General features: G+C 36.7%; 1 protein-coding gene across 1 annotated transcript in view; it reads left to right on the top strand.

The window, feature by feature from the left end:
- Positions 1-13,789, top strand: part of LOC100917591 — a 100,121-nt gene that overhangs the window by 14,325 nt on the left and 72,007 nt on the right. The window contains exons 2-4 of the mRNA XM_031968687.1: positions 9,105-9,455; positions 10,539-10,802; positions 13,437-13,541. Of these exons, the coding sequence (XP_031824547.1) occupies positions 9,105-9,455; positions 10,539-10,802; positions 13,437-13,541 (720 nt within the window). The remainder of the gene's footprint in view (positions 1-9,104; positions 9,456-10,538; positions 10,803-13,436; positions 13,542-13,789) is intronic.

Here is a 13,789-nt window from a genome sequence, read left to right as displayed (position 1 = left end):
GTGTTTAACAACTTTGGGGATTAGATGCAAGAAAATAAGATGGTCCATACTTTCAAGCTTATATTCTAATAGGGAAAGGTAAAAAAACATGATGGGGAGCTAGAAGTAGGAAAGGATACTTACTTGCTCATGGGCAAGGCAGCTCAAGGGGAGATGGAATAGTGCTGAGAATGCATTCAGCCAAAAGTGAAGTATACAACTTACCTAAGGTTCCTTGGAGCAAAATAAGCCCAGCAAAAGATTCATCAGTCAGTGATCAGTTTCCAATAGAGTCCTAAACAGGTCTCCCTGTATCCCATTTTGCAAGTACAAAGCCATTCTTCAGAGCTTCCAGCAGCAAAGTTACTACTTTGACTCTTCTGCTCAAAAATATTCAATGTCTTTGTATTTCCTATGTCACAACATACAAATTCCTTAGCCTAGCCCTGAAATCTCTCTTTCCACTGCTGTCTGTTCCTAATTTACCATCCTAGTCTTATCTGCTACCCCCAATAGACATAATAATAATAATTCACATATATATCACTAAATTAAGCATCCTCTACAGCCCTGTGAGGTAGATATTTTTAGTATTCTTATCCTCATTTTAAAAATGAAGAAACTAAGCTTGGGGAAATTGAATGACTTGCCCAACATCATCTGAGTCAGAATTCAACTGTACTCCATGGGCAATAGACGGCACAATGAATACAGCACTGGCTCTGCAGTCAAAAGGACCTAAGTTCAAATATGACCTGAGACACTTGATACTTCCTAGCTGTGTGACCCAGTCACCTAATCCTCAATTGTCTTGCTAAAAAACTATAAATAAAACACAATATTCCAGAATTCAAACCCAGTTTTCACTCAAAAGTCACCAAAGGTCAGGGTTCTGAGATTTGCCAACATGGTCATGCCACATTAGTCTTCTCACTGCCATGCTACTTTACCTCCTTCTTTCTTCTTTCTGAGCTTTTGTTACAGTCATTCTCTACCAAAAATTCTTTCCCATAGCCTCTTGTTTTTGTTTGTTTTTTTCAAGTAACAAGTATTTTTTGAAGACTAAGCTTCAATTAGTCTTTTAGGGATTAGTCAATTAGGGATATTGAGGTCTATTAAACACTATGCCACTGTGTTTGCTTGTTTCTGTATGGTGTGGACCTAATCTGTTCCAATGATTAACCTCAGCCTCTCAGCTTTTCCAAATCCTGCCCATACTACAAAATCCAATTCAAGTTCTATTTCCTTCATGAAGAGTTCCTTGATTATCACACTCTGCAAAGACTGCTCCCTTCCTTTTCTGAAGAGATGTGGTATTTATTATTCTACCTCTTTGGGAAGTATCAGTGTTTTATTTGATCTTCTGTGTCTCTGGATCACCTCTGGCTAGACTGGAGGAGGGGGTGTTAATATTTCTTGTGTCATAGATCTCTTTGGCCATCTCAGAATGATATCCTTTAGTGCACTAAATAAATTACTTAGAATTATGAAGGAAACCGATTATACTGAAATACAGTTATCAAACCTTTTTTTAAGTTTTTATAATTTCATAAATTTTATAAGTTTATAAATTTTATAAACAAAAAAATCCATAAATTAGGCTGTCAACTCTCAAGGACACTGCCACTGTGGTCTGTCTGTAACTTAGTACTTTAATAGGATCTCAGTCAATCAGAATTTATTTATTGCTTAGCTCATTGATCTGGAGTCCTTAATTGTTGTCTTAGTTACCTCTCTGAACAGAATGAAAAGCCTAAGTACTTGAAACCAATTCATTCACGTGGGGAAGGGTTTGGTGGGGAATGTACTGAATGAAAAGACAAGCTTTCAGAGTGGTCATGTGTCCATATTTTAATAGGGGACTGTGGTCTCTAAAATTATCCCACAGAGAGGCCAAAAATGGTCCTGCTAATATTTGTCAAATGACACCAACATCCTACTGTAATTTTGAGGATAACAAAGCATTTCCTCTGCCCAAAATGAGCTCTAAATTCTCTAGCTTTTCTTGATTTTCCCCAGACTATTCCCAATGTTCCTTCTTCATCAGCTGAATTCTAACCCATCATTTAAAATCCCATTCAAGTTCTGCAAGGTTTTCCTTGATCCCACTGGTCAGTCATAACCTAATCCCAAGAACTCTCCTCCCCTCTAGTACTTTGTTTTGTCTCTCTAGTGTTTTTATCATGCAATGTCATATATTATACTTATCTGAATTGGTTTCTAGCCAATTCCTTTCCCAAAAGACTGTGAGCCCCAAGAAGACAGGAACAATAGCTTTTTAAACTCTAAGAGGAGTACTTATTCTACTTGGCTTTGTTAATTCTACCCACAAATCTCCCAGAAGCACATGAATAAAAAGTGACCCTGATAATCCCATCTCTATTTGTATCTAAATTCTGGATCTATCAAAGTGTTTAGTAATGTCTTCTACAATCATTATAGAAAATTAATAAATGTTAATGATCATATTGTTTCAATAACCTACAGAGGCAGTCATAGCCATAGTTTGAAGCTTCAGTAACAGACTTCAAGTGTTGTTCTCTCCCCCTCCTCTCCCTACCACTTCAGCACTGCCACTGCCCTCCCTTCTTCCTTCACCTTCACCCACTCCCCTCCCACTTAAAGAGAAACCTGCATCGCTTCCTGGATAAACTGTTCTCACTTTTTGCTGAGGCCCCCAAGATGTAGGTGATAATGGAGACTTCAGAGAACAGAAATTCACTATCTCAGCTGCTGCTGCTGCTGCCCTATCACAAAAGCAGGTCACAACTTTATCAGATGAGTCACACACACACACACACACACACACACACACACACACACAAACACATCTTCCCAGAGTTTTCAAGGAGGGGGCCAGAATGACTAGCAACACAGAGGCACACCAGCCAATTTATTAATCTCACCTCCTCTCCAACTCCTGATCCCAAAACTACACAAAGTATAAAAGTGAAGGTGTTAGGATGGGGATTTGGGAGAGTAATCAAAGTCCAATGAAATTCGATTCAATTTTTAACACAAGTACTGGGGATAGAAAGGCAAAAAAAAAAAAAAAAAGAAAAAGAAAAAGAAAAACAAAGGGTGGGGGGAGAGACACATGAGTTTGGCTATGTGATCACCACTTAGCCTAATTCTAATTAGGCTAACTAATGCCCTAATTCAAAGGATTTCAAGTTGTTTAGGAGAAACATGAATGGTAGAAAGAGCATCTGTTCTAAATTCTGTTCCTGAAAGGGAGGAGTCACAGAGCACACATTGACAGCTAATATACAAGTTGGCAAAGTTCTTTACATATGTTTTTTTCCTTTGAAGAGACTCCATAACAGCCTTGTGACATTATTATTCAAGTCATTCAACCACGTTCAGCTCTTTGTGATCCCATGTGGGGTTTTCTTTTCTTTTTTGTTGAGGCAATTGGGGTTAACTGACTTGCCCAGTGTCACACAACTAGGAAGTATTAAGTGTCTGAGGTCAGATTTGAACTCAATTCATCCTGACTTCAGGGCTGGTGCTCTATTCACTGTATCACCTAGCTGCCCCTCATGAGCGGTTTTCTTAATAGAGATATTGGAGTGGTTTGCCATATCCTTTCTCCAGCTCATCTTACAAATGAAGAAACTGAAGGAAACAAGATGAAGTGACTTTTTCAGGGTCATACAGCTAATAAGAGTCTGAGGTCAGATTTGACCTCAGAAAAATAAGACTTCCTGACACTCTATCATGTTACATTCAGGAGCTCTTTGAAGTTTTATAAACCTTAGTCGAGTTTAGTCATTCTAAATAATTGCTTACTCAAGGCCCCCAGTGTCTATCAAATTGACCATCTTAGTGCAGACCAGATAGTGAATCTTCCAACAAATCAATGGGCTCTTGCTCTCAAGAATTTTTCATTCTAGGGAGGGACAAGTTGATAATATTCAAAGTCTCCAGGATGTCAGACCTAATACAATCACTACAAGGCAAGAAAGTTTCAGTTAGTCTTCTCACCCAGATCAACTCCCATCTTTGTTGTTCCTTGCATAAAATACTTCACCTCCCAAATCTATGGATTTCCCTTTGACTATCCTCCATACTTGAAACAGTCTCCCTTTTTATCTTCCCTGGTTTCATTCAAGTCTCAGCTAAAATCCCATCTTTTACAAGAAGCTTGTTCTAATTGCTCTTTAATTTTAGTTTAATTTAAATTTAATAAATAAATTTAAATTTAATTTAATTTAGAAGGAATTTAATCTTCTCTCTACTTATTTCATACTTATACTTATATGGGTCATTTGCATATGGTTTTTGTTGTCCCTTCCATTAGATTATGAGCTCTTTGTCTTTTTTCCTTTCTTTGTATGCCTAAAATAGAGCACGGTGTCTAGTATATAGCAGGTGCTTAATAAATGCTTATTGACTGGTGAGTAGACAATAGTTGATCCTTTGTTGCTCCCTGTCCCCTTCTTCATGACCTGTGCAGCTAATTAATAATATTTATATAGTGATTTAAAGTGCATAAAATACTTTAACAAATATTATTTTATTGGATCCTAGCAATAACCCTGAAAGATAGATGACATTATTATCTCCATTTTAGATAAGGATAGTGAGATAAAGACTTGGTGATTTCTCCAGGGTCATACTGCTCCTAAGTACTTAAGTCTAAATTTGAACTCATTTTTCTGTCTCTGGGTCTAAGCTTCAATACATAGTAATAGATGGATACATTGGAGATTTCCAACTTGTATTGCTGCTCCTATCGATCCTTAATCTTTCTTTTAATGTATCAGTGATGGAGGTTAAAGGTACTATTCATATTCTTGACAGTTATGAAACTGTAAGGTGCAATAGAGGAAGAAGCAAGACTGCTATCTTCCTGTTTGGATGGTTCAGGTTTCCCAGTTTACATTTTCTCTACAAACTTTTAAATATCATCCAAGTTTAGAGTTCTGACTTTTTTTTATGATCTGCTGTTCTCACTTTTTCCATTAGGATCTTGGAAGTCTGTAGTGAGATGTGTTCTTTACTTTTCTCATATTAAACCCCATCTCTTCCATGCTGGATTTTTAAAGTTTCCATTTATTTTATCTTCTTTCTTTCTTTCTTTTGCTGAGGCAATTGGGGTTAAGTGACTTGCCCAGGATCACACAGCTAGGAAGTGTTTGTGATAATATTTGAACTCAGGTCCTCCTGACTTCAGGGCTGATACTCTATGCATTGTACCACCTAGCTGCCACCTAATTGCCCCCTATTTTATCTTATTTCTAATGGAAGGCTATCAATAATCCTACAAGACTCACAGGTCTGAGTGTTGGAAGTCTCTACTGCCATGATTATGGGCCCATTGGTTTCATTCATACTGCATGCATATGCACACTACATACCCCGATCTACAATAAGAGTAATGGGGAAGCAACCCAATAGATATGACTGTTCAGTCTTCCCTTGAAATTTCCAATCTTTGTTCTTAGAGGTACTGGAGACAATAAATCTTGTGAACCTACAATTCCATTCCAAGCTTTAAAGATGCATAAGTCAGCAAAGCAGGGGTTGATTAAGTCCATCTTCTTTATCATCTGGCCATTAATACTATGATTTTTTTGGCTATAGGACCACTCCTAGAACTTATTCTAAAATACCTTCACATAGTGCATTTCACTCTGTAATATTTAAACCATGGATATCTCTATATATCCCTACTTCCTAGAAAGAACCACTTTCATAACTACTGTTTTAATTTTTCTCCTTTGATGTCCAGGGTCAATCCCATATGGAAATATGATACCCCTTTATTTTACCTCATAACTGTAAACAAATAGCAATGTCAGTGTTACCAGGCATCCTGAATGATGGAACCAGTGGAATAAATAATATGAAGAGGAACAATCTTGTAATTATGATGCCTCACTGAGCCTGTCTCAAGTTCTATTATGCCATACATCTCAAATCTCTCTAGTAATCTAAGAACCTAATCCATCTAAATTAATATGAGAAGAGTCATTAAGGATCTAGATTTCAGGGCATTCTATTTAGCTACCAAACTGCTTAAATAAAGCATGTGGACTCTTTATACAGTGTGGCCACAGCATACTTTTTTGTCTCATGTTCACCAGATACAAAATCAGGTCATGTCCCTTGAACTACCAATACTGAAGCTATCCTTCCCTTTGAGAAGCTTTGGACCTCAGTCTTGGAATCACTTCTCTTTGCTTGGCCAGTGAGGTTCAGGTGCATACAAGTCAGGATATCTATGTAATCATGAAAGGGGTGACATTAATTCTGAAGATATTACAAGTGTTGTCCCAGGTGAATTTCTTTTTCTTTCCCTTGGTTCAATTTCTGAACATGAATTCCTCCAAAATTATGACTTCCCCAATTTGGGAGATAATTGAGAAGTTCTATAAGAACTTTCCTAAACATCCATTATGTCAGGCATCGCACTAAGTAATCCACAAATATTAATTTGTTTGATTTTCACAATAATCCTGGTAAGCAGGCACTGTAATCATCCTCATTTCACCAGTGAGGAAATTGAGAAAGTTAGAGGTTAAGTGATTTGCCTAGGTCACATAGCTAGTTAGTATCTAAGGCTAGATTTGGACTCAGGTTTTTCCGACTCCAGGAGCATTATTTTATTCACTGATTCACCTAGCTGCCTTAAAGTACGGGTACCATCTTGTGGCATCTTGGTAGGATTTTCTGCTTCTTTGTCCTTTTACATTAAGCTTGTTTTTTTACTGAATGTTAATGAAATTCTGCAAAGAAAAGAAGAGTAAATCAAATGTCATTACTGATCTGAATGAAATAAAGGAATTAAGTTGAATTTTGCTATGAACATATGGAAACAACATAGTAATACTGGAATGAAATTTCCATGTTTATTCTAAGGGAATATATCATTGTAGGATAATAATTCAGTACTGCAGAAACATTAGAATGAAATATTAATTGTGATATGCTATAAGAAATCAAGGTAGAATACTAATTAATAGTAATTGTTGTCATGAAACATGAATGGGAATCATTCAATAATCTTGTCCAATGTATTTCAGAATGGATACTAGGTTACCTGTTATTCATGACACATATTCATAGACACACACACACACACACACTGAAAGGCAGCCTTCCTTTCAATTCAGTAATCACTACGAGAGTAGCCAGGTGTTAAAGTCCAAATACTTTATTGTCTCTTTCCAAGTCTTGTCTCCTTTCCTGTTGCCGGTTCGCTTTCTTATAGTCCGGATCCTTTATTATCTCCTTCCTGGGGCTGCGCAGCTTTCTGGAGAGTCTTTCAATCTGTCCTTGGTTTCGAGAGCTTCAGCTCCCGTCTGCCTTCTCTGGCTTCTGAATCTCACCGACCAAATCCTGGCTGAGGCTCCTAGCTTATATATGCTCTTTTATCAAAGATGTGAATCTTGTAGAACTATAGTAAGTACTAAGTACATGTACTGAACTAGAGAACTGTTAAGCACCATGCTAAATTACATAACTATTGTCTCTATCAATTCCACTGACTTAGCACCTTGTTTCAAGTTCTGGCTCATAACAATTTCCTTGGATACTTCTTGCAATATTTTAGCAAGTTTCTAATTGAATAGAATTACACTAAATGTTGAAAGCACTCTTCCTTTGTAGCAAATTAAAGTTAGTTCTAAAGCTTCAGCCTGTAAGAACAACAAAAAACAAACAAACTCCACATTAAAGAAGTTACGTTCCACGAAAAAATTGCTATGTAAGTTGAATTTTTATAATTTTTTTTTTCATGCAGACATATTACTTTGTCCAATTCAGGGAATTCCCAGTAAGCAAAGTCAACCAATGCAGGCAATTGTACTGCAAATTAAAATCTAAGTGAGTTGTAAGAGGCATAGAGGGTTTAAGTGGCTTACCCAGAATCATACATGATGTATCAGAGATAGTGTTGAGGTATCAAGTATGTATTATGTTGTTGCCTCTGAAAAAATTCAGGTTCACACAGTAAATAACCCAAGCAAAGGCATTTTAATGGGACTTACACACTTCATAGGCAGATCAAGCTCCCTGAAGGATTCAACAGCAGAGCAAAGGAAGACAAGGATTTTTACAATCAATGGTACTGATTACATTACAAAATATGTAAATTTTAAGGTTATAGGAGGAGTTTATTAACATGGGGAGGGCCTAAAGTCTTGGTGGAACTACACATATGATTACTCAGAATGCATATAGAAGAACTCACTTAAGGAGAGGATATTAATTTATGATAATGATATTTTAATTAGCCTCTCTTTGTCATAAATTCACCCAAAAGAGAGCAAAGGAAAGTGTACAGGTGCTATGTCAAGGAAAAGAGTAATTAAGTTTGTGGTTTAATGTTTTGTTCTACATTCTGTTGGTACTGCTTTCTTATTGGTTGATTTCTATGGTATGTCTAGACATGATAGACAATGGAATTATAGACCATGTAGACCTATACCTGTACCTGGCAGCTAGTGATTGAGGATTTCTGTGGGAGTTAGGCTGGGGAGGAGGCAGATCTGAGAGGGGAAAGACAGAGAGAGACAGAGAAAGAGGGGGGAAGACAGAGAGGGAAAGAGGGAGGGAGAGAGAAAATCAGGAAGATGTGAATTCAAAGTCCACCTCTGATGTTTAACTACCCATAAAAAACTGGACAATCTACTTAATGACTCTAAATCTGAGCCATTTTTAGACTTATCTATTCAATGATAGATGGCCTATGTCTGAGTTGACAGAAAGAATTCCCATAACAGCAAACACGCACTTTATTCAATATACTGAAATTATGCACATTTTTATATATAAAATCCTTAGAATCCCCTACACTGAAAGTATTTCTGGAGAACAGAGGTTAGAGTGTGATTCCACAGTAAGTTGTCTCCTCAAGGAATTAAATGAGGTTGGACTAAGAAAAATTACCAAATCTCAGAGTTCATAGAGTAAAACCCACACTCAGATAAATTCCCATTACAATATCCCCCTTCCCAGAGTAGTCGTCAAACTTCTATTTGAAGGCCTCCAATGATTAGGAGATTCACTATATTCCAAGGGTCCCCATTTACACTGGCATCTAGAGATATTAAGGGAATGCTATGGGATAGGAATCAAATTTAATTGCTATTATAATTTCTCTTTTGCTTCTACAGAGGAGGCAAGAACTGCCAAAGAGAACACTGACCCAATAATGGTGATGGGAATTCTGGGAGAGTCAGCTATTCTACCTGCAGAAATACCACTTGGAAAGAAACTTGTGAACATTAATTGGTCTTCCCGTACACCTGTTGCTGTTGTACAGCCAGATCCAGGAACATCATTCAAACTTATTATAACCCATCAAAATTATGTGGGACGACTGAATGTCATATCCTTGAATTATGATTTAAAGATTAGCCCCCTGAAGATGGAGGATGCAGGAAGCTACAGAGCTGACATAAATGTTCAGGCCGATACAACCAGCACCATGACTATCACCAAGAACTATTTGCTGCATGTCTACAGTAAGACTATAGTTGTGGACTGATAGAATATTTGGGCTGAGAGAGAACAGAAGTCCACTGGTCCAACCTCTCATTTTTCATCCAAGGAAATTGAGGCCCAAAAGAAGTGAGGTGATTTGTCTAAGGTCACATACTTAGAGGCAAAACTAAAAAAAGAAATGGGATTATATGATTTGGCTCTCTCTTGTTCCACTGGGTTATTTTTCAAATTATTCTTCAAAAGAATGCTAAACCTTTCAAACATTTCCTGGACCATTCAGTGGCTATCAGTAAGAGATCTTGGCACTATATACTAGAGAGTCTAGGGAAAAGAAGGTTAGGAAAAACATAGGCCTTGTCTTCAGGAAGGTACGACTTTTGTCCTTTCATTTCTCCCTATTGGTTCTTTCCCATGTACCTATAAACATGCTCATATTTCCCTAATCTAAAAAAAAAATTTTTTTAAACAACCAGACTTTCCTTAATTCTTGTATCTATCCAGCTATTATTTTATTAGTCTCTTACCATCTGTTGCTAAACCTCTGAAAAAATGCTGTCTATATTCAATGGCTTTTCTTTGTTATTACTTATCTTTTCAATCCAATGACCATGAAAACTGTTCCCTCTGATTTAATGACATTATAAATGCCAGATTTCGTGGCTTTTTTCAGTTTTCTTCCTCCAAGAAATCCTTGCAATATATACTGTTGTTGATCATTTCTATGACCTTAAAATTTCCTCTTACTAGGTACTTTCTACTCCCTTGCCTTCAAAGGCTTTCTGCTTTCCTCTTACTTCCCTAAATACTCCTCTGTTCTCTTCAGTAACTTTCCTTATTATTCTTCACCTTTCAGTACCCATTCCCCAAAATTCTGTCCTTGGTCCTGTTCTGTCCCTATAGTTTTCCCACTTGGTAACTTCATTCATTATCAGTTTGAAGAAAATGGCTCCCAAGTCTTTATCTGATTGCTTTGGCTTTATATACTTTAACAAGAATGTTTCTCAAGACTGACTTTTAAAGAATTCAAAATTGGAAATATTAAAAAAATTTTAAAGGAAAGCGGTTTCACTATAGACTCATTCTTGTATTATTCCATCTCATAGGACGACTGGCACCACCAAAAATTACTCAGAATTCCATAATCTCTAAGAACAACACCTGTAATATTACTTTGACATGCTTCGCAGAGGGAGGAGAAGATGTGAAGTATCAGTGGACCCCTCTGGAAGAACAAGCCATTGAGTCTAATGGGAAATCCAGTCTTTTCATCTACCGAAGACCTGAGGATGCTCACATAAATTATACCTGTACAGTCACAAACCCTGTCAGCAACAATTCTGAATCCATACTTGTTCATCTCTGTGCAGGTAATCATCTGTCACTCCCAAAAGTCTCAGAAAATACACTCAGGAACTGTAGAAAGTAGGCTTCAGAAGACCTGTTCTTTACATAAGCATCTTCAAGATAGATTCTAATGAAGATAGGAATCAAATGTAATCAGGGTTATAAGCACCTTTCAGTTAATTTAATTCAACAAATTTATTAAGGCCTACTATATATTTTGTTGTATTATGTACTTAAAAAAAGAAAGAAAAAAGAAAAAAAGAAAAAGAACATATAGTCCCTGACCTTCATGAAACTTTCCTTAGACTAACATTTATACTAATACATATAACTATAATAAAATTATATGAAAAGTACTTTAAGGAGGTATAAAGCAAAGGCTGGCCAGGAATTCCAAATCTAACCTTAGATATTCACAACTTATGTGACACTGATCAAGTAATTTAACCTCTATTTGCTCCCATTTCTCATCCATAAAAGAGAAGATATATTGGAGAAGGAAATGATATACCACTCCACTATCTTTTCCAAAAAAACCACATGGACAGAAACCAAAGGAGACATCCAGAGTTGGACAATATTGAACAAATAAACAATACCCAATTACTATTTGTTACCTTCCATATGCATATGTGACCTGGAAATCTCTATTACCCACATTTATTAATTACTCACTAAATGTGAGTAATAGAGAGGGTACTTTGCATAGATATAAAGGAGTTCCAGATGAGTAATTCTTCCTCTATCAATGTACGTTAGAACTTTCTCTGAAATTTAGTCTTGCAGAATTGCCTAGGACAATAAAAAATCAAATGACTTATGCTGGTCACACAGCCAATCAATCAATCATTAGGTATTTATTAAGTACACACTATATGCTGGGTACTATGCTAAGTGCTGCAGATACAAAGAAAAAGAGGATGGGGAATAATTCCTGGCCTTACGGCATTTATATTCTAACAGGGGAGACAACACAAATTATTGCATTTTGAATAAAGGATTTAAATCCAGGTCTTCATATCTTCAATGACAGCTTTTTATTATACCATAGTATACCATACTACTTCTCTGATATAAGAAGCTATACAATTCTATTTAGTATCTACATTTATGTCCTATATTACTATACTTTGAGTTATATTTTAAGATTCCTCTGAATGAACTCTGGGTAAGAGCATAATTAGAATAAGAGAGACAATAAGCTTTTTAAGGATAGCCCCAAGATTGAATTTAGCCTGTGTGAGTTCAGAGTATTGACCATGGGTTACACTCTGAAATCATTGTGTATGTACATGTATTCCGGAGTAGTTCAGTGCCTGGCATCAATTTAGCATAGTAAGTACTTGATCAATTCTTATTGAACTGAATTAAGTGAGGGACAGTGCAATGACACAGACTTGAATATTGCTTTAATTTTTCCTACCTTGGGAGTAGGTGGTTTGGTGACTGGTAAAATACAGAGACAGAATTTTAACCCAGCTTCTAAAGGTTCCAAACACAACTTCCTATCCAATACTACATAATGCTGCTTGTCAGGAGGAAGAAGAAAAAAGACATTACAGACACAAAGAACAAAGGGGGAAGTGGGAATAGGACAGAAAAAGGTGAGGGTGGGAATGTAATGCCAAAGAAACTGAGAAAAATAGAGGTTAGAGACCAATTCAATAGTTTATTAAATGGAGAGAGATACTAGGACCAGATGGATCTTGATACCAGGGATGGACAAGACTATCATCTCAAAGAATCCAGCCCTGAGTACTGGGACAGCAAGCAGTTTATAGTATAACAAGAACAGTGACATAATGGGGGAGGTACCTAGGTGGGAATAACCTAATGGTGGGGGAGGCCCCTAGGATGACACAATGGAGGGAGGTTACTGATATTCTAATGACATCTAAAATGGATAAACCTTTATCCTGTCAAACATTAAGAAGGAATGTCTATAACCTAAAGATATAAAACCTTCACCTCATCAACCATTTAAGAGGGAATGATGATAGCCTGGGGTTTTGGGGCAGAGCAACTGAGGTAGACCTTTATCTCATCAAACATTAAGAGAGAAAGGTTATAATCTGAGGCAGAATAACTAAATAGGACAATTGGAGAAGCTGGGTCACCACACTAAAAGAAACTGGGTCACGACACTAAATGAGAACTTTGGTACAATAGGAAGACATCAAAGCACTGGGAGTATTCAAGAGACAGAGCATTTACCCCATTTGATTGAGAGTAGAATAAATACATAGAGGGGAGATAAATCTTGCAAAATGGAGAGGTGGGGCAGATTGTAGATGATCTTGAATTCCAGGTAAAGGAATATGAATTTTATTTAGTAAGTAATAGGGAGCCACTCTAGATTTATGAATAAGGGAGTGACATGATTAATGTGAATAAAGATGAAAAATAAAATTTGTAATTTAGATTTCCAGGAGAGCAGAATCACATTCTCCATAAGAGACTTTATTCCCAATCTCCCTGGGGAAGGATCTTTCTAGGACTTTTAAGTAGGACACGACACTGGCAAAGAGTTAGCACACTCACCCTCTAGGTCTGTTCAATAAGAAGTCATTTTTTTTCATTGTTGTTGTTGTTTTGTTTTGGGTTTTTATTATTATTATTCAGGAAGTTTCCCTGCCACTTGTTTCCTCTTCTTTCAGAAACAACATCACTTTCTAGTCTCCGCTGGTTAATCCCGGTGCTTTCTAGCATAGTACTGATTGTAGCTGGGACATGCTTTTATCTTCAATACAAGAAAAAAAAAGGTAGGAGGTTCTGGGGAGGGAGGAAGAAACATATTCTTTTCTTTCTTGGTTTAAATTTTGGCTTCCTTCCTTCCTTTTCCAAACTATTGACCCTCTCAGGCATACCTCTCATTTCTTTTCTCATTTTTTTTCTTCTACCTCTCTTATTTGCCTTTTAAAATCTTTTATGAGCATTTCCAAGAAGCCTCTTTAATTTTGAGACCAATTCATATCACTCTGAGATTTCTTCTGTGGATATTTTGTTTTCA

The sequence above is a fragment of the Sarcophilus harrisii genome, chromosome 4 (genome assembly GCF_902635505.1).
Source record: "Sarcophilus harrisii chromosome 4, mSarHar1.11, whole genome shotgun sequence".
Lineage (NCBI taxonomy): Eukaryota > Metazoa > Chordata > Mammalia > Dasyuromorphia > Dasyuridae > Sarcophilus > Sarcophilus harrisii.
The sequence above is the reverse complement of the archived record's forward strand: the minus strand, read 5'-3'. Positions and strand labels throughout refer to the sequence as shown.